Raw genomic sequence first — 26,961 nt, 5'->3', positions numbered from 1 at the left:
CCAGGCCGTCCATTCCGACGATCACCACCGACGCCACGTTTGCGGATAGAAGGAGCCGGCCTGCAACGCGGAACGCGCGGAGATACGTGCGCTTCCGCGCATCCCTGGGGAACGGGAAATTCACCCCCCGCGGAGGAAGGCAAATAGAAAACGTAGTCCCTTGTTTGTGAAACGATAATTGCGCTATCGCGTATTCTAAACTAGAAATATTTTACGTCTTGTGAAATTATCATGCACAACATATTTAAATGAACTGAAAATTGTTTTTTCAGCGAAACTTTAAAAAGACCGCCAAAATTTTTAAACATACGATAATTTCATTGGTCCTCGCAAGTACAGAAAAGAGTCCGCACGTATTTTATTCCTGCGTGATTAATAGGCGTTTCTGCCTTCTAAAACTGAAGATACTCATCCACTGACACTTCCTTAACACCATCGCACCAAAAAGTAGCTTCTCCAAAAACCGCTTGAGTGTCCCTTTAATGGCTTTCAAAAGGAAAGGTTTAAACTGAGAAAAAAAAAAGTGATGTTGCAAGGTGACTGATCATGCGAGGGTAAGCAAGCGCCCAAGATCTGCTCAAGGAAGTAGGACGTACCCGCAAATATTACTGAGAAGAAAAAAAAAATTGCCAATTCTGTGTGGTTTCAGTTATGCCATTTTAGGTATTCTCTGATGAAATATTAAGAAATGTTTAGCCTAGCTGGCCACAATATTAATATATTGACAGAGCATACAAATATATGTTAGTAGAACGTTATGTTTCTTGGGTCTACTGACATTTACCGTATTTACTCGCGTATAGGTCGACCTGTTTTTCAAAAATCGCCTCATCAAAACTGGGGGGTCGACCAATACGCGAATCCCGGTATTATATTTTTCAACTTTTTTTTTTTTTTCGGGGGTCCCGAAGTTAGGGGGTCGACCTATACGACGTATCGACCAATATGCGAGTAAATACGGTACATAGTTTTAAGCTGGAATAGCACTTGCAGCACGCTGTGCAGTCGAAGTGAATATAAACATTCATCATGGAAACCACCAGATTAATAGTAGGGTGTGTACAGAAGATTGGCCGGACAATTGTAACAAAAGCGGCTCTGAAATAGCAAGCTAGTTTTTCAATGGGCTTCTAACATTGCTGTGTTCGAAAGTTAGGCATTTATTTTTAGAATTTCCCACGTCAACTTTTATATTCAAATTTATATCGTTCTTTACTACGTACAAAACTTCATTTTTTGTTGTTTTGAATTGTATTGGTTCTATGAACCAAGCAATGATTGAAAAGAGTACAGAAACTTCTTTTTCTTTTCTCGGATTGTGTACGACCACTACATTGGTCGCACTGTTTAGCGCAATCATGCTGTATCGCATCTTTCTCCACGCCACGTGTCAGTAATGTATTGTTGTTTCTCGACGCCGATGATGCACTTATCGGGGTTGAAAGTTAATCCGGCGCGTTCGGCCACAAACAGCACCAAGCTCAAACGTTCGTCGTGTTCTTGTTTTGATGACCCCCAGACCAGCGGCCTCACTAGTGTCACCGGCACCCGGGGCGGTGGCCCGCGCCGACCCGACCCGACCCCCCGCCCCCTTTGCGACGCCACTGCCTAATATATTATAGATGCACACTTTGACACCGGGAAGACCTTCGAAAATTTCGGTTGGAGTTTTCTGGAAAACTTCCGAAGCTGACGATATCCCGAACGGTAGGCGCAGAAAGCGGTAACAGCCGAAGGGTGTTGCAAACGTGAACGCACGTTTGCCATGAGTACCTTTCTTGGTGCCGTTCAAAAACGCACGGAGCACGGACCGACTGCAGTTTACCCCGGTGTTCTCCAGATAGACGTCCGCTGGTGCCATGGGCAGCGAAGGGCAGAGAACTAAGTAAGCCGCGCAATGGCTTCACTCACGAGTTTCACTCTCTCCTCAAGCCCAGAATATCAAGTCTACGTTAGCCACCATTATGTTTTATTTGTAAAAATATCTGCTTGATATAAGATGCGTCCAGCTTGGGCAAAACAGGAAGAAAAAAGGAAGACTATACTATTTTCGAAGTGCTCGCAAAAAGCTGACTCACAAAAAGAGTAACTAAGAAGCAGATAACCTGGCTGGAATTCACAAATAAAGTGGGCCAACCCTAAAAGTAGGACTACAAAAAAAAAAAAATCTTTTAAAACAGGATCAAATAAGGTGAAAGAAGCAGGAAAAAAAAATACATCCAGTTTTCTAAGAGAGGATGACAAGTGTGCATCGACGAAAGAGGATGCTTGTGGCAATAACACCTTCACATATTATCACATCTCTTTTAGTGGATTTAAGGGTACACAGCGCGTTGTCTTGTGTCCTCGTCACTATAACCGAGAAGGACATTGTTAATTCTTGTCTGTGCACTTACGGCCTCGAACTTCTCGAAGAGGCACGCAATCACTTGGTATCCTCCTCTCCCTGTCTTCGACCGCAAAGAAAAAACAAAGACACTAAAAAAAGCGGATATAACTGCCTCCCCCCCCCCCCCCCCCTCTTTTGTAGAAATGTTTATTTGGATCTTTTGACATTGTTGTTAGGGTCTCAAAAAGAGCAGATTCAGGAACTTGGTGTTGCAAAAAAAAAAAAAAAAAAAAAAAAAAGGCTTTGCGGAACTGAAGAGTGCCAAGCCTCCCTTTGCGCTGGTCAATTCGCGTGACAGTGTCACTGCGCTCAACTTTTTACCCAAATGAAAACGACTTTTTCTTTAGAAAGGGGGGGGGGGGGGGGGGGGGGGCCTGGTCCTAAAGAATGTAACGGATTACAAGGAATCAGTTACGAAAAATATGTAAGGGAATTCCTTTAAAATTACTTTAGAAAATATGTAATTATTCCCTTACTAAATTACCGATAAATGTAACGGATTACAAGTAATTTCATTACTTGTAACGGATTACGTACAAGTCTGCTCTGTACCATCAGTGTCATAAAAACAATGCTTTGCAAGTTTGATGTAGCACAAAATGACAGAACAAACACTGCATATTCTCTGGTGGAGTTCTGACATTGGTGAAATGGTCATTAAAAGTACAATGCACCACACACTCCACCATTTACGTTCATTGTACATATGTATGAAGCACATGAGCCAATTATTGCCAAGATTATGCAACTGTAAAACAACCCTTTTTCCACTGTTCTATTAAGGTCGTCGGAATCTGGCTGGGATGTTTCTTCATAATCTTCCTGGTAGTCGGAATTCCCAACTACATCCAGAAAAAAAGGCGGGAAGCACAGGAGAACAGCGACCGAATTTCGCAGGCCTTGGGACAAAGGCTCTCCATGGACGAGGTGCCAGGCTTGGAATAAGCATGCACCCTTGACACAACAAAAGTCCCACGTATGAAACAAAATAAATTTATTCATCCAATGAAAGTCTTTCAGGTAACAAGTTTAAATACTCTTCCATTTATATATTTCACGTTTATTGCCGATTAATAGTGCCAGGCATTGGTCAAGCTATCAGATCTAGCCATCACTCAGCAAACAACATCCTAAGGTAGTTCATTTTGAGAATGCAGACAGATGTCTCTGCAACCTTGCCAGATTACTTCCTAAGTTTTGCTTTATTAATATGCATTCCAAACGTTTACTACAACTGCTCACTTCGGCGAGCTCAGAGGCGGCATCTTTGGCTCGCTTCTCGTAATCTGTTGCTTGCTTTGTCCAAAATGAAAGGGAGAAGCTCATCCATGATGATACGCTTAAAATTCCGGCCTTACATTGGCTGAAATGGCAAGGTCAGTTTCATCCGTAAAAATGGACACTGCATGGCCATTTTTTTTTTTCTTGAAAAAATGCAATGAAGCAAACTAGCAGGGTGGTAACACCCCACCATAATAGTAGATGTACTAAAAATAAATAAAAACAGCTATATGACAGTCTATGTAAAAAGCGCTGCAAACTTGTGGCGAAAATTTCACACGAGGCACGAACATACGAGCGGCACCGACCACTGGCACCGCTGTCCAACATGAGGATGCCACACTGATCTCCGTTTTGCAGGTGCGGTAAGCATGCGACACCACTGGAGATGGTGCCATTGCATTGGGGACGCTGAATGAAAATATGCTGCGCAAAGCCCCTTCTGAAAGGGAGGACAGTGTAGCAGCAACTTCTTTGAGGAGTTGCCGTGGCATCACTACGTTGCTAAATGCGCCAGCTCATTAATAGAATGGAAAGTTGGGCAAGTTGGCGAGCGTCCGTCGTTGAAACAGTGTAAAGGCCTTTCTCTTTCGTCGTTTCTTTTTACACTGTTTCCACAATAATCTCATTGGCCCCGGTGCCACAGAAATAGCGCACGGACTCATTGCCTGGAAAGCAGGGAAATCTTGCAGTCTTTCGGCATAACCGCATTTGGCTAAAGCGCTGGATATTCTGGTAGTTTTGGCCAGTAGCTGGCATCAGGCAAACGGTGTGTGGTGAACCGCTATACTGCTAGCATGGTTATGGTGCCTGAAACATGCCTCTGACTGCTGTGTTTACCGCATCCTCATTTGTGGTCCCTCAACTTTTGCCTGATGACGTCATCAGAGTCATGCTGTTGCCCGGCACTATCCTGCAGTGGTTTGCAGGAATGCTTTAAACAGAAATTCCATCCACAAGGTAACATGCCAGGACAGTGGTGTCAGAAGTGATTTGGTGGCGCTGTTGGCTACTCAGAAAAGTTATGCATTCACACATCATAATCATTCCACTTTGCTGAACGGACTGCTCCTGAGCCCACTGCAAAAATTTCCAAGTAATATTTCACACTCATTTATGAAAGTAGCTTTCGAAATTGCCCGAGGTAGCACCAACCACTAAAATAACATCTTCAACGAAAGCTTGATGCTAAATCGAGGCACCAATGTTTTCACTTCACTTTAAAGGGACACTAACACCAACATCCCCCCCCCCCCCCCCCCCAAAAAAAAAAAAAAAAAAATATTAGTTCGTGATTTATTATTGGGTCAGGAGACTACCCAATCAATATTTTGCTGCAGAGTCACATATATTTTTAATAAAGCCTAAAAATCTCAGCTGCTCGAAACTGAAACACGAGCACGGAAGTTCATGACCAGAAGTCATGTGGCTACACCCAACAGCGCTTCTTTTTTTTTTTTTTTCCTCTACTTCTCCGGTTTCTGAAGCAGACAATGACGACAAACTTGCGTGAACCGTTTGTCGTGCGATTGTTCCGCATTTATATCCCTTCCGCTCAATGTTCTGCACTTGAAAATCTATTGGCCAGCACCAAGAACAACAGATTTGAAGTAGCGGCCCCACGTCCGTCACAACGTTCGTCCGTAGTGCGCCGCCATCGTGTCGTCCAGCCTGCGGTACGTCGCCATATTGAGATTGGCGTGTTCATGCACTTCCTGTAATCTGTGCACCTTTTTTTTTTTTTTTTTGACCGACGCATTTGCAGCTTTTTGGAGGCCACAAAAATTAGGGTTCATAACCTTTTCCATTTTTACCATTAATCTGTGTCCAAGATAACCCACGACCTAAAATATATTTGGTACATTTGGTACACATAGTTTTGAGCACCACATGACCATGGAAACGAGAGTGAGCGCGATTGAAACTGGCGAATTCTCAACCGGCTGTTTTCCGGCGGAAAAAGAACAAATTTTGAGCCGCAAATTGTGTTCTGGGAAGTTGGGCTCTTATAGGTCATATTCAAATAAAAACTTCAGCGACCATAAATACCCTGTCAGTGTCCCTTTAAGCAGTTGACATTTGATGCCACACTATTCATTTCTAGTGCAATAGCTTCTGTCAACGTAATGAAGCTGCTGAGTGTTTTAGTGCGAGTGGTGTAGACTGTCTAAAACAGTTTGAACAGTATCACATTATGTAGTTGGTTGGTGCGTAGGTTTTTATGGCACAAAGGTAGCTCAAAGCCACGAAGCACTAAAGTATCATACTGGTATATGATGCACGACATCCTCCCGCATGTTCAACAGCTCCAGTTCTTTACAATTAAATGTTTCTATCACGAGGCATTACTTTACAGGAAGAAAGCAAGCAACTTGTTTCTTGCACTAATACCAAAGGCACGTGTCTCGACAAGCTTGGCTTGGTGCAGATACATCATTATCATCTTGTAAGATAAGTTGGTGTTTGGTACCTTCATTTGACAGTCTTCATTTAAACACAATTGAAAAAAGAAAGCAGTCCGGTGTTATGAGTCTTCCCTCTTGTCTTTGTACTTGACGTAGGGTGAGTACACGTCGAATCCAAATGATACCAGGTTGTCGAAGAAGACGCGGTACCTTAGCGGGAGCACATAGAAGTTGAGGAACTGTGCCGGGGGCCAGATGAACCACTCCACCTTGTAGATGGTGCATCCTTTGGCCCAGATCTCGCTCCGCATCTCAGCCCAGCCAGAACGTTCCAGAATGCCAACCGTTCCAAAGTAGACTGTCAGATTAATGGGTGAAAACACCACTTGGTCGTACAGCACCTTCAGAAGGACTGTACGCAGGGACCGTCCGAGCATCCAGCGATCCAGTAGCACATACCTACAGTGGATGTACGATAACTTTAGACAATGCATATAATATATACACAAAACAAAAAAAAAAAATATAGTTGACACTGTAGTTGACAAGTGACACTTAAACTTGAATGTGTTAGTTCAATCCTTAGTTTAGACCAACACAACCCAGAGAAGGAGTGAGGATTCAAGACAACCCAGGGCCAGTTTGCTCAAAACATTGTCGACTTTATAACCAAGGGTCAGAAACTAATTGCAGCCCCTAGTGGCCCAGGGAAGTACACAGGTGAATGGCGGAATGTGCTGTAGCTACATCTTTTATTAGTGAGCAGAAATTTGCACCACCTACAGTAATTTTATAAACTATTACCAGCATAAAAATGGCATATTCCATGAGTCAAACCATTTATCATACTTTTCAATATAAAACCTCGGTTCTAACATTAAAATAATTTTGTTTAAAAAAGGGCAAAATAACAACGGAGAAGACGTGCACTAAAGAAATCCAACAAATGTTTAAAAATATTTTTTCGCCGAAGTAGGAAGTGCTCATTTTCCGTTCAGCAATAATTATAAGTGTCTTTTTCAGATTTGACAGCGCAGTTTCTCATCTTTTTGTTATCATTAGCATAAATTCTCTCTTTGTGGTCAGTCGATTTCCACTGCTAATTTTTCAAACCTATTCGACTAGCCCGCAGGCCAGCCGCCCGGTTAGCTGACAACTGAATTTTGCTCAGATTTACACAACAGGAGAATAAACGTGACGAGACATTGAGATTGATAAGACCGCATGCACACACAGAGTTGTTATGATGATGAGATGGCAGTTTCTATTCCGCCTCATAGACGAGTTCAATGAGGATGAACCGGAGCAGTATTTCCCGTTTGATCAACTCGCAAGATATTACATTTCTTATCAAGGCAGTGCTGCAAAACTCGGAACAGTCATGTAGCGAACATAGAAAGAGAGTGACAATACCTAATACCCTCTTGAGATGTGTCCCATATTTATGAAGCATTGTGTACGGTCTGTAGTCTTGTGATCAATTAAAATGACACATTGCATTATATAAGCTTTCATATCTACTACATTGATCCTCAGCAAGCTGAATGTCAGCTGCCATGCAGACTGACCTAAACATTTTTGGCGGCGGGATTCATTATCAGTTATTTCCCTTGACATAAGGGCGGCATTGTAAGAAGTATGGACATCAAATTATCAATCCATTCAAAGCATAAAGGCACCCTGCAGCGGCCAGCTCATCAAACGAAGGGCAAGGGCTTGTAGGCACTTCAACTGGCGTTCCTGTACTGCCAGTCGCACAACCTACAACTTCCCCAGACACGCCACTCCCATGACATAGCCCTTATGAGAACCCTTGGTGTCTCCAATGACAATCTTAAAATTCCATACATGCGGTTATCCCGACACTAGCCAAGCATCACTAAGGCTGGTTCAGACACGTCGCAGCACTAATTCTATACCAGGAACAGCTATGATGCGGCACTGACTTGAACATAGCTTAACGCTGATGCAGCATTGTATCATTAAGAGCGTGAAGTCAGCATTGCATCAGCAAGGTGAGTGCCATTTCCAGCACTGACTAGTAGCAGTGAGATAATGCTGTGGTGTATGTGTTAAAAGGCCTTTATCCCGCTTAATTCTGACTGCATCCCGGCCCCTACTTACACTTCTAATTCATGCCTACAGTAGCAAAGTCTCTTGAATGCAATTACAGTCACCCACCAGTAATGAGAAATCATGCCAGTTGTGAGTCCGGCGGCCCCCATGTGGAATGTCCGGACGCTGCTAACTTGAGCCTGGTGCCCAGACAGAATCTCATAGTGCTGCTGTACAAGGTCTCCGGCAACCCCCATAACCGTCGATATCGTTGCATTGGTGAGCACGAGGTGCCGCCCGAACAGCGCACGACCCACACTGCGGAACAGCTGCAATGCTCCATGTTCCATGAAAGGGATGCCTAAACCTGCGAGGAAGAGGCACCGTCAGCTTGGCGGTATGTCCAAGACTTAGGGGGGTCGAAACGCATAAGTATATTATAGGTCGGCTGGATTTTGGGGGGTGGGGGCTGAAGCCCCATAAGACCCTCCCCTGGCCACGCCACTGCACCATACCACATTCTGTTGATACCGATGATTAAATGACAGTCCATAGAATAATGCTCAAACAAACTAGTACTTACATCAACATTAGTGCATTCTCAAATGTTTCAGTAATGGAGAACACAAAATTTTCGGGTACGGTGAAACAAATTTGCAGAAAAGGAAAGCAGGCCCTTCACCACTTTCGTATCGAACTTGGTAATTTCCCTGGCAACAAATTCAACAAATTGCTCAGATGAAAAAGTCACTTCAGAAACTTAATTTACCATAAAAAGAGTATCAAACTAAACAAAGATGATACAATCGACTCTCATTAATTCAAAATTCCAGGAAGCAACAGACTTAATTAGTTTGAAATATCAGAAGTTTGAATTATTAAAAATTCATCTAGATAGATGAATTTTTGTAGATACAATACGTTAAACAGTAGATACAATATGTTGATCATTGAGGGGTCATCACCGACTTGTTATGCCTGATTAACATGGTCCAATTCTGCTTGTGATTTTCAGTATTGACGTTGAGCATCGCAGCTACCGTCCATGCTTTTGCAGCTCGAGTGACGTCGCAACTCAAAATAGCAAGCAGAATCTCATCCCGTGAATCGGGCTTTAGTGCCCATTCAGCAACAATTATGTGAAATGAATCGCTACATCTCACATTATTTACACAAAGCTCTCCGGTATAAAGAGCCTCGTCAATTTTGCTCAGGCCACTAAAGTAGTAAGAAATTGCTAGGAAGATAGAATCAACAATTCCAGCGCGAAAAAGAGCATGGGGACTCATATCGACGCTGACATCACATTCCAATGGTTTGTTGATGCAGGGCAGGGCTATGGTGGGCTAGAAAGGGAAGTTTCACGATTGGGCTTGCAAAAGTGACTCGGTGATTCAGCATGCGGAGCTGTGGTGGGCTGTAGCGGGGTGGAGATTTATCGGTAAGTGGATAGCAGCGCCACCCTGCACAGCAGGGAATAGAAGGTGAAAGAAATACATAGAAGGGCTTCACACGCCCACCACAGCTTCACTGCAGACCGTCTTCATTGCATCAAGCTCCATGTGCCATGCCCAATTTCGTTATGGCTAACAAGAAAATATTGTGTGGCACTTCACGATTGTGATCAACGCTAAAGACATTTTCTTCTTTAGTGTCCACAGTGCGGCGGAGTGACGTTGGGGCGCTGCTGCGGGGCATATCGATGCTAATGCTATGTGCTGAACATACTCGCCATTTTCTTCCACTAGACGAAGCGAGCGATTGTCACACCTCCCCTTCTAGCCCACCATAATGGAGTGCTTCTAGCCCACACCCCATCGCGCGTGCGCGGCGTCGGTGGCATGCCACTAAGAGTGCTCGTTTGTTTGTAAACGTGGATTGGTGTATATACAAGGTGGCCCCCAAAAAACTTAGTTTTTTTTACCACAAAAATAAACTATGCTTCGCCGAACACTCATCCTTTACCCAAACGTAGTGCTAGAGATCCGAACCAGATGCCAAAGTCACAAACCAATATTTTATTAAAAAGTTATGTTATTTTCTGAAAATTTCAATGGGAAAATGGTGGCCGATGGAGATCTCAAATACATGGATCTCTATGGCGCCAGAAACCTAACACGGGCAAAAATGGGCCCCATTTTCCCATGGAAGTTTTCAGAAAATCGCTTACAACTTTTGAATAAAAAAAGCTCGAGGTACATCTAAGCGCTTCTTACGAGTTGTGAATGCAAAAGCATAGAATCCCCTCCGACGATGTGGATACTAGAGGCGGCGCCATGTTCGTCGGCGTCAAGACGAGCAGAAGCACCGCCGACAATGTGGATGATGGAGGCGACGGCATGTTGGTCGGCAGCGAGACGAGCAAAAACCTCAGAGCGCGTGCCAACGTGTCAGTTTTAACCGGTGCGGGGCCCATAGTGGCATGGGGTTACGGTGGTTAGTTTTATCGGCGTGCTGGCAGCATGGACACGCAGTGCCATCTGGCGGCGGTGGTTGAAACTGACGCGCGCAGCAGCCAATGGGAGCCTCGTCGCCGCGCGCCAGCCAGTGGGATTTTTGGGATCAGGGAAACTAGGTGCCATATTCGCGCTTCAAACTGATGACGTCGGCTCGCTCCATGGGACAGTTAATGCTTTCGCATCAATATCGGTTTGTGCTGAAACCTTGGCATCTGTTCGGACCTCTAGCGGTACCTTTGGGCGGAAAATAAGCGTTCGGCGATGCGTAGTTCATTTTTGCAGTGAAAGAAACCCTGTAAATTTTCTTTTTTTAGATTATACTTATTAAGGTCTAAAAATGCACAAATATTTTTGCATCAGGCTCACACCTTTTCCCTTCGCGCCGAGAAAATGGAAGGCAACGAATCTTTTCTCTCTTCTAGCAGAGGAGGGAAATGTTCGCCTTCGATAAATCTTGATGACCGCAACCGCTTCAGTGCACCTCTTGCTTTTCCAATGTACGGATGCTTAAACAGAACATAAAAGTTAATTTCAGCCTATTAGAATAAACATTTAAGCATGTTGAAGAAAAAAAATTACAGCATTAGTGTACCATGTGATGAAGCAATGGCGAGAAGGACGATCATGAAGAACTGCAGAGAGCCTATCGGAGGCTTTGAACTCATCTATCCCCCTCAGAGGAAAAACGTCCGCGGACAGACACTGTGGCCGCTATTGCGGCAGGGCGTTTGAAGGTCTTACGATCTTACCATCCTCCGTTCAGCAAGTCGATGAACGAATCTGAGCAAAGAAAGTTTCAGCCGTACCGAAGTTTGGTTGAGCATCCGCACTGTCCGCACGTGGCCACTCCACGTGCAAAGAGAAGATATGATAGCGCCAGGTGACAGTGTGCAGCACCGGGAACTAGGGCACCAAAAACCTTGCACGTCCAACGTGCAGCCTCCCGTTGCTACGCCGCTACTAGAGCACTATATAGTAGTGATGGGACGAATCACCCGAGATTCGGATTCGGACAGATTCGGAAATTTCCGAACTTCCCTCGACGAATATTCGGCAGATTCGGAGATTCGTCCGAATCGTCGCTGGTTGCAGGCGGCAGCATGAACCTTGTCGTAAACCTCGCGAATGCGGTCAGTTGTGCTTTTCTAGCTACTGTTACTGCATATAACCAGAATTCGTCTTGTTTATTTCAACGTATGGTATGTACTGTACTGTCATTCTAGACCCTGGCACGCGCCCAGGTCCAGCTGAGCTGATCGGTGTGGTTGACGTAGGCCTAACCAATGCACGGTCTCGCTTTCTCTGCGGTTTCGCGGTGATCGGTAAAATGTAGCGAAACGCTTTTTATTATACGTAATGTGGCGCAACGAAAAATAAATATATATTCAGCCAAGGAAATGATTCGTCTCCTTCTCTAGAGCTGCGTATGTCTGTACCTGTAAGTCGCGAGAGCGAGATACCGGTGGCAAAGAAAAACGTGGCACTGTCGTTTCTCCGTTCTCGGAAGCAAGTTTTGTATACGTGAACTTTATTTGATGAAAAAGAAACACAATATAGGGGTGTCCAACGCAACTTCATTGTTCGGAAACAGACACTAACTAAATCGGATAGCATGCATTAACGAAGTTTCAGATTGTTTCCCGTGTTCCGATAGCAATACCTCAGTGGATAGTCGATCGTTGGAGATAATCGAATCGAACATACTCACTTGTGTGGTGTGTGCCACACTGACAGTAATTATCGGCACGAAATGTGTCTGTACCGAACAGCACTTACGACATCGATCTCTTGCGGCGATGAAAACATGCGCTTGTATTTCCACGTGCGTGCATCAAGCATGCCTATTTGGGTCGTAATCCAGAACCGAAACCAACTTTCCCGCGATGTCTGGCTACCGTTCTCGATAAACATCCAAAATAATATAAACAAAGTGGAACATTTTATTTATTACTGTGATATTATATTACAATAATCTTTCGTGTACTTTGTAGAATTTAGTGAATTTAATATCACAAAAAGTTGAAACACACATCAACGTGATTTAGCAACCCTGGCAACGCTCCGAATCTTTCCGAACTTTTCCGAATCGCTTGAGATTCGGCTACTTTTCCGAATCTTTCCGAATCTGCAGATTCGACTCCGAATCTCGATTCGGATAAAGATTCGTCCCATCACTACTATATAGCTCCTACGGAGCAGAGTAGCGCAATCCTTTGAACTCCGTGTTTTGCCGACAACATGGCCGACAGAGCGGCTCGGCGCGAGTCACGTGGTACTCAGGGTTCCAGGAGGCGGCCCGCCCTAAGGGAGAATACATGGAGATCGACATAACACGGCTGATTAAAAAATGAACGGAGAGTTCACATTTTTCAAAACTAGCCTGTCGTAAAGTTAGTAAAGCGCTAAACACTTTATCAAAGTTTTAATAATATCGGATGCGTGTGGAAATTTTGAGAAGGCAATTTCCAAGGCAATGGCGTTTGAAGCAGACGATTTGTGCTCGCAGCGGAGATGGGCTTTTCGGGTTGGCCGGAGCGGGTCACGTGAATGGTGTGACGTCGCCGTGTCGTCTGCTGCATGATGCCGCTCAGGCAATTTTTAAAAAAAAGTTACTTCCTTGTATGGCACAAAACTTATCGCATATTATTCTAAAATGTTTCATTATTATGTCAAAAATGATTTCCATTCCGCACATCCCCACAAAACTGAAGAAACAACGATTTTCTCACGTTCTCCATGCATTTCTGACAGCAGTTGGAACTGCCGGGCGTTCGCCGCTAGTCGCCGAGAGACGGCGTTCTAGATTGCGCTACTCTGCTCCGAAGGAGCTATATAGTGCTCTAGCCGCTACCGCGTTCAACGTGTTCACGTGCTTACATGCCAACACCCAATGAGGACCCTCCGCCTGTTCCCGCTAAATTGGGTGCTGCCTTGCGCCGCCTGGTGACATCGCCTGTTCCCGCTAAATTGGGTGCTGCCTTGCGCTGCCTGGTGACGCTTTGGGAAACCCTCAAATTTTTTTCGTTTGTGAACGTAGCGCACGACATTGATCACCAAAATCGCATTTGTTTTGACGCCTGCGATTATAAGTACACAAACCTACAATACAGAGCCACGAACGTTCCAAGGAAGCGGGAAGTCTTACATACCATGCAAGATGGTGTACAGTACACTATTCGTAGCACTCATAAGGGTGACATGAAGTATGGTTTCATCTTCCAATTTTTTTACGGATTCAGCATAAATTTCCTTCAAGAAAGTCAACATTCATCAGTATCCGTAACCCTCCCTCCTCCCCCCCCCCCCCCCCCAAAAAAAAAAAAAAAGATTACAAAGCAGTACACAAAAACCTGTGAAAGCCCAAAAGAAAACTAAAAAAAGTTTCAGCTCATCGCTTAGTCCTCTGTGATTGCATATCTTTCAAACATTTCCATTACTAGTTTCCATGTTAATATCTAATTGCAGTTGTAAATTTTTTTTAAAAATCTATTTTTGTTTATTTCAAAATAATGAAATTGTTCTTCAGGTAAATACCCCAAACATTGTCCTTCTCTATAAACAAGCTTGAAAACGAAAAAGGTTAAGCATTTTAATGTATCAGGGCGGCTATATTCGACAATTGTTTTGTTTCTCCTAAAAAGAAACGGAAGTCACGATATCGCGTCTGATTGGTTAGAGGCTCAAATGACGAAAGTTGCCTCTTTCGTCATTTGAGCCTCTAACCAATCAGACGCGATATGGTCACTTCAGTATCTTTTTAGGAAAAACGAAACAGTTGTCGAGCACAGTACTCAGAACCACAGAATATCCAATAGAATATGTGGAGGGTTTAAAAAACAGAAGGGTGCACCAATACGGAAGAATGACATTAAACTGAGCCACTTTATTATTATCCATTTTCAATACAACTAAAAGGTGACACACAGTGAACTTCAACAGGCAGACTATATACAATATGACCATGCTGATGTGGCATCTTGGACAAAAACCAAAGACAAACAAAGGAGAAGGCAAAAAGTGACGTGATGTCTGTTGTCCAGAGTTCTGCCCGGGCTTCAGCTCTATCGTCTGCCACGCCCCCGGGCTCCTCTCCCACGGCCTCGGCCACGCCCCCTTCCTCTGCCACGGCCCATTGCTGCAACACAAGAAAACACATATTGGCACCCGCTGCTAGTAATCCATTGTCTACAAGCAGCAAGAGGCAGAATGATTCACGGCTACTCAATGCATTAATGGACACTCCCACGCCCCAAACATTTCTTGTAAATTTTTTACCAGGAGATTAATTATGGTCAAATTTGGGGGTTTTACGTGCCAAACCAACGACGGACATCTGGCACGCCCCAGCGGAGGACTGATGATTACTTTGGACCACCTGGGGATCTTTTGAAGTGCAACCGAAAGCTCGGTTACACGGCACCTCCTCCGCAATAAGCCTCCGTCAGATTGCGGGCACTTCGGCCGGGATTCGAACCCGCCACATTCGGATCCGTAGGCCAGCGCTCTCGCCTCGGAGCCACCGAGGCGGCTGCGATTAATCATTGTGTCAAAAGAATATCTAATCAATATTTTACTACAGCATCATATATATTTATAATAAAGTAAAAAAAAAAAAAAGAAACTGCTCAAAATTGAAACAGGACTGGGGAGGAAGAAATATACTGTAAACGACTTATTCTTCAAGGGCTCAATATTTTGCGATTTAGGTCAGAAATGAAGTTTTGGGATAATTTGCGGGTTCTAATTTTCGTGACGCTGTGGGATCTTAATATAGATTCCAATGTGTTTACATTTTACTGGAATCATTCGCGGGACCTATTTTTCGCGAATTGTAGGCAATTCGCAAAAATTATGTTTTCGCGAAAATAAAGTCGTTTACGGTAATAGCTGCGTTCGATTTGCCTACACTTCCTGCACCGGTGCAGAAAAGTGTAGGGCAGTGTACTTCCAGTATGTATATTCAGATAAGACCGGAAGTACACTGCCCTACACTTTTCTGCACCAGTGCAGTAGGTGAAGGTAAATCGAACACAGCTAATGTGTGTTGCCAAAAGTCATGTCACTGTGCAACTTTTTTTTCTTTCTTTTTTTAATTGACATATTTGCAGTGTTTTAGAAACCACAAAATATGTGTACCATAATTTTTTTTTCCTCCATTTTCAATATTGAGTGTGATCCTTCGATGACCCACGCAATGTGACCACGGAGAAGAGTGAGCGTGACTCAGACCGGCCAGCTCTTGGTCGGCGGTTTTCGGGTGGAAAGAAACCGAATTTCGAGCCACAAACTGTGTTCTGGGTAGTTTGGCTCTCGTATGTCATGTACAAAGAGAAACCTTGCCGAGCATAAAAGTGTGATGACAGACACGGTACAAAATGGGCAGTAAGCCACGTTCCCAACTGATTACAAGACATTTGATGGTGGGAAAAGAATGCTCGGCAGCTGATTCACTAAGAAGCATGCAAAAAACACTCGACATACTCTGTTTAAAGCTACTTGCGTGACCTGAAAGTATGTACTATTTATTTGTGACGTCACACCACTGGAGAGCGCGCGGAAATTTGAATCTTGGTTTCGGCATCATCTTCATTTACGGTTTTCTCAATTGCGGTCTTGAATTTCGAGAAAATATATAGCATACCGTAAAGGATAGTTAGAAAATGCAATTTGTTTGGGTACCTCGAAAAATGACCGCAGTACCCCTTTAAGAAACATTCAATGCTCAAAAAAATTTTTTTCTTTCAAACTGTCTATACTTGCGGTCAGCTTTCTGTGGCAATCCGAAGAAAGGAGGAAAGCGCGTGTACAGCGGTTGGTGCACCCTCTCCCCTAGCATTAACTGCATTGCCACAGAAAGCTGACTGCAAATATAGATAGGCCATGTATGCCACAAGATAAAAACAAATAACATAAAAAAGAAATACAACATTTACGCCTCGAGGTGCTTTCCGAGTTTGGAGCAATGTTGTCTGCTCGCACGTGCTGGCTCGAAAATGACTTCTATTTCAAAGTCAATGACGCGGAGGCGACAAAATAGGAGTAATTTTGTCAACCTCCCATTGGCTCCAAGGAACGCAGTAAAAAGGTAAGCCCACCGCATACCTATTCTCCGCACTGCCCCACACTATGAAAAGGCTGGAGACGTAGGTGCTGAGGAGGATTGACCTGAGTGCGTCATCTTTGGCTCCGTCTATATTGTGTCTCCTGGCATAAACATTGCCCGCTTCCTTACATTAACTTTAAAAATGCATCTTGTTGCATACAATGAGGCCAAAGAATGAAACCCTCCTCATGGAGAAGGTCTACCGGACACAAGGAGGAACAACTTCTACTGATCGGCTAGTGCAGGGATAGAACCCTGCAACCAGTGTGGCCTGGCTTTTTCAGGCTTTCCCCGCTATTTTACGGAAATTGCCGAAAGACTTGAAGTAAACAATGCCTAAAATCACCAACATTATGATAATGGCGTGCTCAGAAAGAATATTAAACAAGATTTTTGTCTGAAGCATCCACTGGTGCATAGCACAATGCAGTTAGCATGAACAAGCATCGCCAGTTTTTTTTTCTGCTTTTCTTTTAAAGAATGTCATCAAAAACTAGTTGTGTGGTGGAAAATGCTCATTCGGACCTTCCGCTTCAGTGGTGCAACTCGACACTCTTCAATGCCATGCTCGATTAAAATGCAAAAAAAAAAGAGCCAATGCCGTGTTTACACACCGCACCTGTATGATTATTGACTTATTACTGATATAACTAATGGTACACTGAAAAGCTCTGCTCAGATTCACAAACTTCTCTCTTTGCAATGTTATTCCCAAATTCCTTGACATTTCGAGAAGAAAATTTTCCTGACAATTGAAGGCCTCCCCCACTAGCAGGCATCATAATTAAATAGTTTTCGAGCTAGTTTGGAAGCGGCCTGTAAGCTTTCAAAATACTTTCTAGCAGGCTGAAAAGAATGTTGCAATACGAGACGTGACGAAAGTGCCACCTGTAGATGCAAGGGTATTTGTCAGCAATCTTGTATTTCCATCCACGTGGAGTGACAGAAGAAAGCTTGTTTGTCAACAAAATCCAGGGTTACACTTGGTTCATATGTCTACTTTCTTATTAAAAGGGCACAGATCAAAGCCCCTGAAACACAATGCGACAACGGGGCCCTGATCTGGACACTTGGTGAGAAATCGGGCGGCTGTGATTGGCCAATGCCGCACTTGACCTTGGTGACGGCCAATCATAGCCGCCGGATTTCTCGCCACATATTTCGCCAAGCGTTCATATTAGGACCCCTGGTGCAACAATTCCATTTTTGTTAGTGGAACAACTCACTCATTGAGCATTTCACTTGTCATTGAAGCCTCTTCAGACAATTGTAAACTTATTGCAACCAAGCTGGCTTTGAGAGTGAGGGAGTTTAATGCGCTATTCCATTTTAAAATACTCTTTACACTATTAGTCAAGTCAAATTTGGGGGTTTTACGTGCCAAACCAACGACGGGCATCTGGCACGCCCCAGCGGAGGACTGAGGATTAATTTGGACCACCTGGGGATCTTTTGACGTGCAACCGAAAGCTCGGTTACACGCCGCCTCCTCCGCAATAAGCCTCCGTCTTTACACTATTAGAGGGAACCGTTCAGCCTTTTGTCGAGCATAAAATGATAAGAGATTGTTAGGAAGGATTCACTGCTTTAGTCGGGATTTAGTTGTAGCACAAAGAGCAATGTTTAAAACAAGAAACAATCGCAAGAGTCTGAAGAATTTAGAGATTATGAGCACAGACAAGCAGAGAGTATGCTTAAACTCCGTCTAAAAGAGTGACTGTGAAATCATGCATCAGGTCAACACAGTTCTGTAAGGCTACTGTGAAAGAAAACATCCATAAGAGACAATGGTAACTTTCTTAATATGACCATACCCTCCTACAGGTATCTTCAGTGGCAAACTACACACACGAGCATATACTGATGACACTCTTGATTTCTATGTTTCAGTGAAACTAATCGTAACTAGAAGTAAGAACAGATGATGGGAGTAATAAGGCCACCCATTGTTTTTGCCAGTTGACTAGCACTCTATGCATGCAGAAACTAAGTGAGGAGATAATGAGAGTGTGTCGGGACACCAGAATGCTGAGCTCTGAATAGAATGACTAGTGGGTAAAGGTAGAATTCCTGTATAGGCTCCCTATGGGAGCCAGAGTTGGCGTGTTCTTCCCCGTAGCGCCCTCTTTCCTGTATGGCATGTTGATCCTGCTCCTCACGTGACTGAATTCGGCAAATAGCGGCGCCGCGCGTTCGAGGCGCGCGGCGTGCTCTAAAGCAGGGGAACATACTGTCGAGGCGTGTGCAAAGTCTACTTTCCTCCACGGCATTTGATCCGGATCCTCACGTGATCAGATCACGGCGAATAGCGGCATGGTGGCACGTGGAAAACAGACGCGCAACTCTGGCTCTCGTAGGGAGCCCATACAGGAACTCTAGGTAAAGGCAAAGCTACCTTTCCTCCACTGCACTCGTCGAACGCGTTAGAACGCGGAGCGCCGCCGTCCACGACGCGTTCAATAAGTGCAGTGGAGACAAAAGCTAGCTTTGCCTCCCCCCACTAGTCGTTCTAGTCTGAGCTCAGCGCTCTGGCATCCCCGCCCGCTCTTGTTTCTTCTTCAGTTTCCGCCCGCGTACAAAAACACAAAAAGCATGCAGCAAGCATGGCCTACCACACTCTGAGGAGGTGGTAAAGCAATGAAAGCTCCCTTGTAAACGCACCAGCTTCCTTCTTCTTGGCTTTAGCCTTGGGCGTATCGTCAATCAGTAGCGTTTCCAACGGAAGGCTGTCGGGCAGCAAGTAGTAACGAATGTTGTTGCCCCTGATGCTCAGACTGTCCAGCTGAACAGGCTCTCGGTTCTTCATCGTCATCTTGACTGCCTTCAGGTGGGTGTTCATGGCTACGTCCACACCTTCATGCACAACCAGAAACGTGGGGTTGTGGTCAAGCAAACTGACAATGATTAGTTGCATAGTACTCTGTCCAACCAGTAATCAACAATCATAAAGGAAATATTTCCATATAAAACCCGGTTTCATGCAATGACTTCCCTCCAAATCAAGGTTGAACAGCTCTAAGTGAAACCAATCTCTCTTGCAATACTCTACATTGCACAGTTGCAATGCAAGAGAATGAGTCTCTTTGTAACAAATTCTCAACTTCTACAACATCAAAGGGCCCTCTCACACACACACACTTTCCAAAAAACTCATAACGCCATTTCTCCATGAGAAAATTAGAATGCCGTCCACCCATTCCCTGGACTTCTAAGGACTTTCATCTACCATACAGAAAATGAAACCAGCATTTTGTGCAGCTGCTATGCTCAGAAAGATGGGGCCCATGCACACAAATCTGGATGAAAAATGTTTGAATTACCAGAAAACTACTGGGTCAAAACGAAATTTTTGGAAGGAGCTGGAGAAGAAAATCGGCTTCTTACTACTCAGATTCAAGAAAAAGAATAAGCCTGAAAGCAGCCCACACCATCTATAAGGAATGATTGAAGGGCTGGGTTAGTGTCGGGATGTAGGCAAGTTGGTTCATGGTAAACGGAAATAAACAGTGCGCAAAAATTTACAAGGATGAAGGGAAGATGCGAATGACACAAGCGCTGGACTCTCAACATTTATTGAAAAAAAAAAATACACGAGCGAAGTAAACCGTACTATCGCTTTAGCACGTGTTAAGATAAGCAATTCCTTTCTTGTGAAGAAAAACCGATGTTTGGCCGACGCATGCATCTTGCCCCTCGTTTGTTATTGCATCATTTCCAATAATTCTCTGCTGGCCTTATCTGTGCCGCTCCTGATGATGCCACATTGCCCTTTTTTGCAATCAAACAAGCATATCGAAAAGGACAGAAACATAAAAATGGCAAGCAACAGTAAGCAAAAACCATGTGTCAAAGTTGCAATAGAAGTGAAACGTCGCGTTGGACAAAAGATGGGTAAAGTTCTAAATTGCCCACTCCCAATATTTACAAAAAAAAAAAAAAAAAGTATAAAAAAAAATTTGCCGTTTTTTGCATTGGTCCGAGAAACTGTTTATAAAGAGCATCCCCGAGGGGAACCTCTTCACCCATATTGTGGATGCACGCACTGGTACATACAAATGGTGTACGCCTGCGAGGGTACAAATTGTGTAGGTGTGTATGTGTGCGTGCCGACGAGAAGTGACCACGACGGCGGCGGCGCGGGCTACTAAAATGAATGCCGCGGCGCTAGTTCTCTGGAAGAGCATTCTGTGCACATACATTGAATCATACAAACAAACACACACATGGTTTCAGCACTTGTATCTCCCCACTGTGGTCCCTCCCCCAACCCCCCAACCAAACTTCCAAAAACATTGCTGCTAAAAAAAGAAAAAAAAAAAAAAAAAGCAACGGCTTGCTTTACTTGTTTTGCAGCCATAAAACCTGAGCCCGGCCCGCGGGTCGGGCCGGCACATACCCGTGCACACCTCTAGCAAAAATGGTGAATCCCTCAAATAAAAAAAAAAAAAATTAAGATACACAATACCAGGCTCATCTTGGGATGCAAATACTGGGATAAATTTAATATACCGCAATATCTTGAGAGATGCCCGACCCCCCCAAAGATAGCACTCCTATTTGACATGATTTGCTATTTTTTTCAAAAACACAGAAAGGTAGCCCACCTCTTCCAAGTACAGGGCCCTGGCCAATTGTGTCCTTGGCTAAAATGGCGTTACTTAGCCACGACAGAACTAATATTTTTTCTTTTTTTTCACTACACAGTGAAAGTTAGCCCACTCCTTATTCTCACCCGGCTATCTCTTGGCATATTACGGTAGTAAAACCCGAGTGAGGCAAAAGAACAAATAAAATGTCTCAATTTATAGAGGAAAACGACAATCAATAGGGGTGTCGTGACCTTTTGTCGAACCGGATTTTTAGGTCTAACTTTCGGAGTTCGACGAACCTTCAAACTTTTAACCAGATTCGACCGGTTCAACTTTGTGGACAGTGCGGCGAGACCTTGATACAGGCATGTCTAGGTTTCAAAACTTTTTTTTTTTTTATGCACAGGGTTGTTTTAATTTTATGAACAGTTGCAATTAAAAGAAACTAATTCTAATCACTGAAGAAGTAACAATTTAATTTTTTTTACTGTATTAACTGTATTCGTTTGTGCCTGTTTCACAAAATCTACTACCACAATCATACTTTGCGTGACAAGTTATTAGCACCTCCTTTTTACATATCACAGCGTCTTGATCACCGACACAAGATGGGCGTACCTTCATGTAACACTACTACTTTTCACAATTCATTCATACCCCGAACTACAGTGTTGTGGAACCACCTTCCAGCGTCTGTGGTATCAATATCTGACAGCGTTGCTTTCAAAAATTGCCTTAACAATGTTCACATTTCAGCGTTTCACTAATATGTACATATTGTTTTACATTCATAGGTTGTTATTCATTGTATGTTGTTGAATTCTATTGATGTAACCCGCTCCCCTCTGTAATGCCTTCGGGCCTTGAGGGAACTTTTAAATAAATAAAAAAATAAAACTGAAATAATCAATCAGTGCTGCCCTTAATTCATCCCTAAGCCATCACCATCCAGTCCGAAGCCAACTGGCCAGCCTGTTGCGCATGCGCATAACCGTCAAACCGGAGTCAAACCTTTGTCGAACTTTTCACAAGTTAGAAAAAGTCAAACCTGGCCGAAATTGAACCTCGATCGGTTTGCGACATCCCTAACAACGAAGTACACTGGACAATGCCTGCATCAGGAATGATAATTAAAGACAATGTTACTAGGCAGGCGAGCTGGTTGTTAGTCGGCATACTAAAAGCTGGGACGGAGGCAAAAATTGAGACGTTATGCTTGTCCTTTTTGCCTGTCTTGGGTTTTAGCATGTCGAATAACAACCAGCTGGCCTGCCTAGTGACACAGGCTAAATTTACCTTTTCACTTTATGTGATTGCATGCCATTCCAAACAGAAAATTAAAAAAAAAAAATTTATTTTTGAAGGTATACAATTGGCTCCCATTTATTTAAACTGCATGATCCCTAGCCCATATACAATATCATAAAATTCTTTGTTAGCACAACTTACAACAACTTATGGAAATCAGCTAAGATTTCAACAAACCTAATGTCAAAACACATCTTCCTTACGAGACGAGGAGCCACAGCTTTAGTTGAAATTTCAAGTGCTTTGAGAGCTCCGGGCTTTGTTCAGGAAATTATATTTCTGGCAGGCATTAAAGGGGTACTCCGCCGATTTTTGAGCTACCTCAACTAACTATATTTTCTGACTCCCAGGCCTTTACCCTTTCTGGAATGCTATTTAATATCGTGAAATTCATAATAGTTATTGCGAAATCGGCAAATGAAAATGATGCAAAAACAGACATTCAAATATACCCGCCCTTTTCAGGGCCGTGACGTCAATGGAAGTTCAGCTTGCCAGTCGGGCGAGCAGTCTAAAAAATAGAATATGCCAATTATTTGTTCCGTGCTGGAGCGCGGGGACTGGAGCGAGCCTCCAAGGCATTCATTTGACACCATGAAACTGCTTCAAATCAGTTGGGAACAAATTCTACAGTCCAAAGAGTGAACCCCTGCACTTCCAATGACGTCACTTTTTCATTGTTGCCAGTAAAGACCTTCGGTTTGAAAAACACGGTGAGGACCAAAATTGTAAATTCAATAACTTCGTGAAAAACAATTATTTTGACCTAATATTTGGGATACTATTTTGGCGATGTTGTTTGGCGAGTTTAGCAAAATTTCAAGCAAATCGGGGACCATGAAGAAATCGGCGGAGTACCCCTTTAAGGAAAAGACAATATTACAATCACAGGCAAGCTTTAAAACATTCACATGCGAGAAACTCAAGGCTGAGGATGCACACACGACGGCCACAACACAAAAAGGTCCCATACATTTTACACATCTCAAAATTAGCAAGGGGCATACCAGTGATAGTCCCATGTACCTGAGTGCCATTTTTGAGTTCAATAGTCACTGTTTCATGACTCAATTTCATCAAAAATCTGGAAAAAAACAAAACAATTTTCTCTTAACAATATGCACACACACACAATAGCTTAATATTCATTTCAGTCATATCAAAGCCATCTGATGGGCCTCCACACTAAAGTTTCACGAGATGGGCGGCATCTTTCCTCACTTTGATTACAAAAATATGCAATTCCCTTTGCAAGAAAAAAAAAAAAAGTAGTATAGGCGTGAAATACGAGGGATATTAACCGCATTTGTATGTTTTAGGAGCACCAAATAAAGTGAGGGTTGGAGAAGGTCGAACTAAAAGAAGTTAGGAAAACTCTTGGCAGCCAGGGATTACTCCGAGCTCGGTGAACCTGTCTTATGCAAATGCAGATTCCCCACAGCAAAGTTGTGTTTGCTCGTGAACCAGTGGTGAGACATGTTGTCACATGTTTTGTTTCGACCTAGACAGTTTTAGATTTGAATCCTCCCATGAATTAATTTTCTTTGCCGTTTTTATTTCTCTTCAGTTTTAGAGAATTCTGTGGCACAATCACATAACATTATCACTACTCTATCATCAGTGCTCTCTGGGCGAAGGAGTAACACAGCAATGTTTGCGAACAAAAAAAACAACAGAAGAGTTGATGTGATGCCAGGCAGACGCAAGAGTCGAAATTTTGCAAAAATTTGTTTGAGAATGTAGTGGCATTTTGTTACATTGAAAAACAATGAAATTTTTTTTTTCTCGAGAGGCAACTTTCTCTAGCGCTCGCACACAATGAGCACAGATTAAATCTGTGCATTTCTCTTTAGAATGCCATAGTAGAGTTATAAAGGTTAATGTACATTTATCCACTCATCCAACCCGAAGTGATATTCATTTACATTTCTAAATACATGATGATTGAAACAGTTGGCATCGCTTTTTATTAACTTTCTTTTAGCATGACCTTTCCCAGCAAAAGCTCTACATGACACTTACAAAGTACACAGTTCATTTCACTCATATTTCAAGCCCCTTAAACCTTTTTCTTTGAACAGAATCAGACTTTTGCGATTGAAGACAGATCTGCGACAGCCACCACGCCTCAAATCGATCACCTCAGAGATCCAAAACAAGTTGCCGAAAACTTATTATTTCAATGGTATTCACATATACCTTTTTAGATTTCTGGAACTTTTAGTATTGTTCGGCATTACAGTTTGTAAAAAAAAAAAAAAAAAACTCAAACTTGGGAGGCTTATGTGCTGCCTGAACAGTTAAACCACTCCAACAGCTCAGAACAATGGCGAGAGATGGCACCAGCACTCAAGGAGTGGTGACACAGCCTGTTTTTATGCTGGAGACTCAAGGAAAGTAGACACTCAGTGAATTAAAAAAAATGGAAAGAGCACTAATTTATGTGCACGGTTCCCCTAGGATTCGGCCCTTTGTATGTAGCGGCATCTGTGGAAAAGACAGATTGTCTCGTGCGCAACCGAAACCACCACGTTCTAGTGCAATTAATGACATGTTTAGCTGATTGAAGCACATATCGCATGAACTCTTGTTAATAAAATTGCCACCTTTCCTCGAGAGAGAAAAAAAAAAAAAGGCTAGTCCAGCTGCGGAAAAAGGGGAGGGGGGGGGGGGGGGGGGGGAGTTATGCGAGATTGAACTGGTAAAAAGAAAGATGCAGTGTTGACAGTCTTAACTGATACAGAGATTCAATTTATTTTGACACGAGTTTCCCAAAGTAAAATCCATCGACATAGACCTATTAATACATCATAGCACATGTAAGTACACAAATGCACCACACTGAACTCAATAATATACATAGATGTATACCAGTTAGTCAAAATTAAGGTTCCAAAAACAAATCTTGCACACTCATTCTGAGCAGGAGGTGAAGAACCAATTATTGCTATTTACATAAAAATGGCAGCGAATTAAATAAAGCTTCAAGTAAAAGTGGCTGTAAGACACTAAGCATGATACTGGGTGAGCAGATTTCGAGCGTACATCTCTGGATGTTTTGGTAGGGAATGCAGTTATAAACCATGAACACCAGCACGAGCCTACGGCTTGGAAGTTTCCGGTCACTCGTAAATTCGTGTAACACAAGCATGTTTTCATACCTCTCGAATCATGAATTACAAAAGGATTGTGTTCTCGAATTCAAAGTGACGTTTTGCTCGCCATTCTCTCATCTCCTTCAGTAAATCGCACTCTACATGTTACAGTGAATAAAAAATGTGCCAGCTTTTTACCAAAATGATCTCTTCTTTGTGTCTAAGTAAACCATTTCATGGACCAGGACATTGTATACGAAACGTCGATGGTCTAGAGTCTCTAGACTATAATTATAAACCCCCCCCCCCCCCCCCCCCAAAAAGAAAAAAAACGCTTGGAAAGTTGGAAAAAAAAACTGCAAAATGACAGCCGGTTTTCAATATGCCGGCAACTGGCCTTCCATGATAAATAATAATAATAATAATAAAAAAAGAAAAACCGTGTTGGTCAGAAACCGAGCAGGTGGCACAGTCAGTTCACGATTGAGTCGGTGCGATTCCACTGTGATACAGTCTAATCAGAATCCCAGTTTGACAACTGCAGCGTTGAGCCTGCCAGACGAAATTCCTTATGTGCCCTCCTTTTTAGAATCGGAGAAGCGTAAGTTGTTCTCGTGATGAATGGGCCTCCTAGCAACAACGCATCGACGAGCACCATTCAAGAACTGACGAACGCTTTTTTTTGTTGTTTTTTGTTGTAGCATGCCAGCGCGGAATGCCAAACAAACAATTAAACTCCAGATATCACACAAAGCACACGACGTACGAGCAACAGATTCACACTCCAATATACAACTTTCTTTTGCACTGCGTCTTTGGTAAGACGTTGGTCGGGTAAGCGCGATACCGGGGACGCATATCAGTTTTCGATGAATACGTCCATTGAATTACTGAAATAAGACAGGCATTAAACACCAATGATTGTTAAAAGGAAGGTAAGCGCTAATAACACCCCTTCTTACCTGACTAACTTCATGATTGAAGTGGATGAAGATTTGATCTTAAAAAACTACCAACGGCGCCCAAACGTTTTGTTTACGCCGGTTGTTTCAAAATGGCGCCGGCTCAAGGGCTGAACTGAAGTTCGGCAAATTCCCCAAAATCAGCCGAACTCGCAGAAACACGAAAACTGACATGCTATTTTTATTGCTAATTTATGCAACATACACTTAAATAACACAATAATATTTTAAGCTTAATGCACATAATATATTTTGTAATAATATTTCGACGCGAAGAAGAACGTTGTGGGTGGGCTTTGCGTTTGCTACTCAAGT

The 26,961-nt window shown here is 43.2% G+C and overlaps 2 protein-coding genes across 3 annotated transcripts; both read right to left on the bottom strand.

Moving 5' to 3' along the window:
- Positions 1–3,366: 3,366 nt before the first annotated feature.
- LOC8032326 (mpv17-like protein 2) lies at positions 3,367–11,544 on the bottom strand. Of its 2 annotated transcripts, none has more exons than XM_002409616.4 (3): positions 11,339–11,544; positions 8,257–8,497; positions 3,367–6,534 (listed from the first exon to the last, which is right to left on the bottom strand). In XM_002409616.4, the coding sequence occupies exons 2-3, from the start codon at positions 8,478–8,480 to the stop codon at positions 6,195–6,197; spliced, it is 564 nt and encodes a 187-aa protein (XP_002409660.2). In that variant the 5' UTR covers positions 8,481–8,497; positions 11,339–11,544; the 3' UTR covers positions 3,367–6,194. The 2 variants fall into 2 exon arrangements, with proteins under 2 accessions (XP_002409660.2, XP_029838870.1); XM_029983010.3 differs by having other exon boundaries at positions 11,396–11,544.
- A 2,908-nt stretch (positions 11,545–14,452) lies between these two features.
- Positions 14,453–26,961, bottom strand: LOC8032327 (small nuclear ribonucleoprotein Sm D1). Its single transcript, XM_029983011.4, has 4 exons — positions 26,647–26,961; positions 23,597–23,673; positions 19,354–19,545; positions 14,453–14,724 (listed from the first exon to the last, which is right to left on the bottom strand). Exons 1-4 carry the CDS (start codon positions 26,658–26,660, stop codon positions 14,651–14,653), a joined length of 357 nt encoding a protein of 118 aa, XP_029838871.1. The 5' UTR covers positions 26,661–26,961; the 3' UTR covers positions 14,453–14,650.

This window comes from Ixodes scapularis, unplaced genomic scaffold (genome assembly GCF_016920785.2).
Source record: "Ixodes scapularis isolate PalLabHiFi unplaced genomic scaffold, ASM1692078v2 PGA_scaffold9__187_contigs__length_104089568, whole genome shotgun sequence".
Classification (NCBI taxonomy): Eukaryota; Metazoa; Arthropoda; class Arachnida; order Ixodida; family Ixodidae; genus Ixodes; species Ixodes scapularis.
This window is presented reverse-complemented; position numbering and strand designations above follow the sequence as displayed.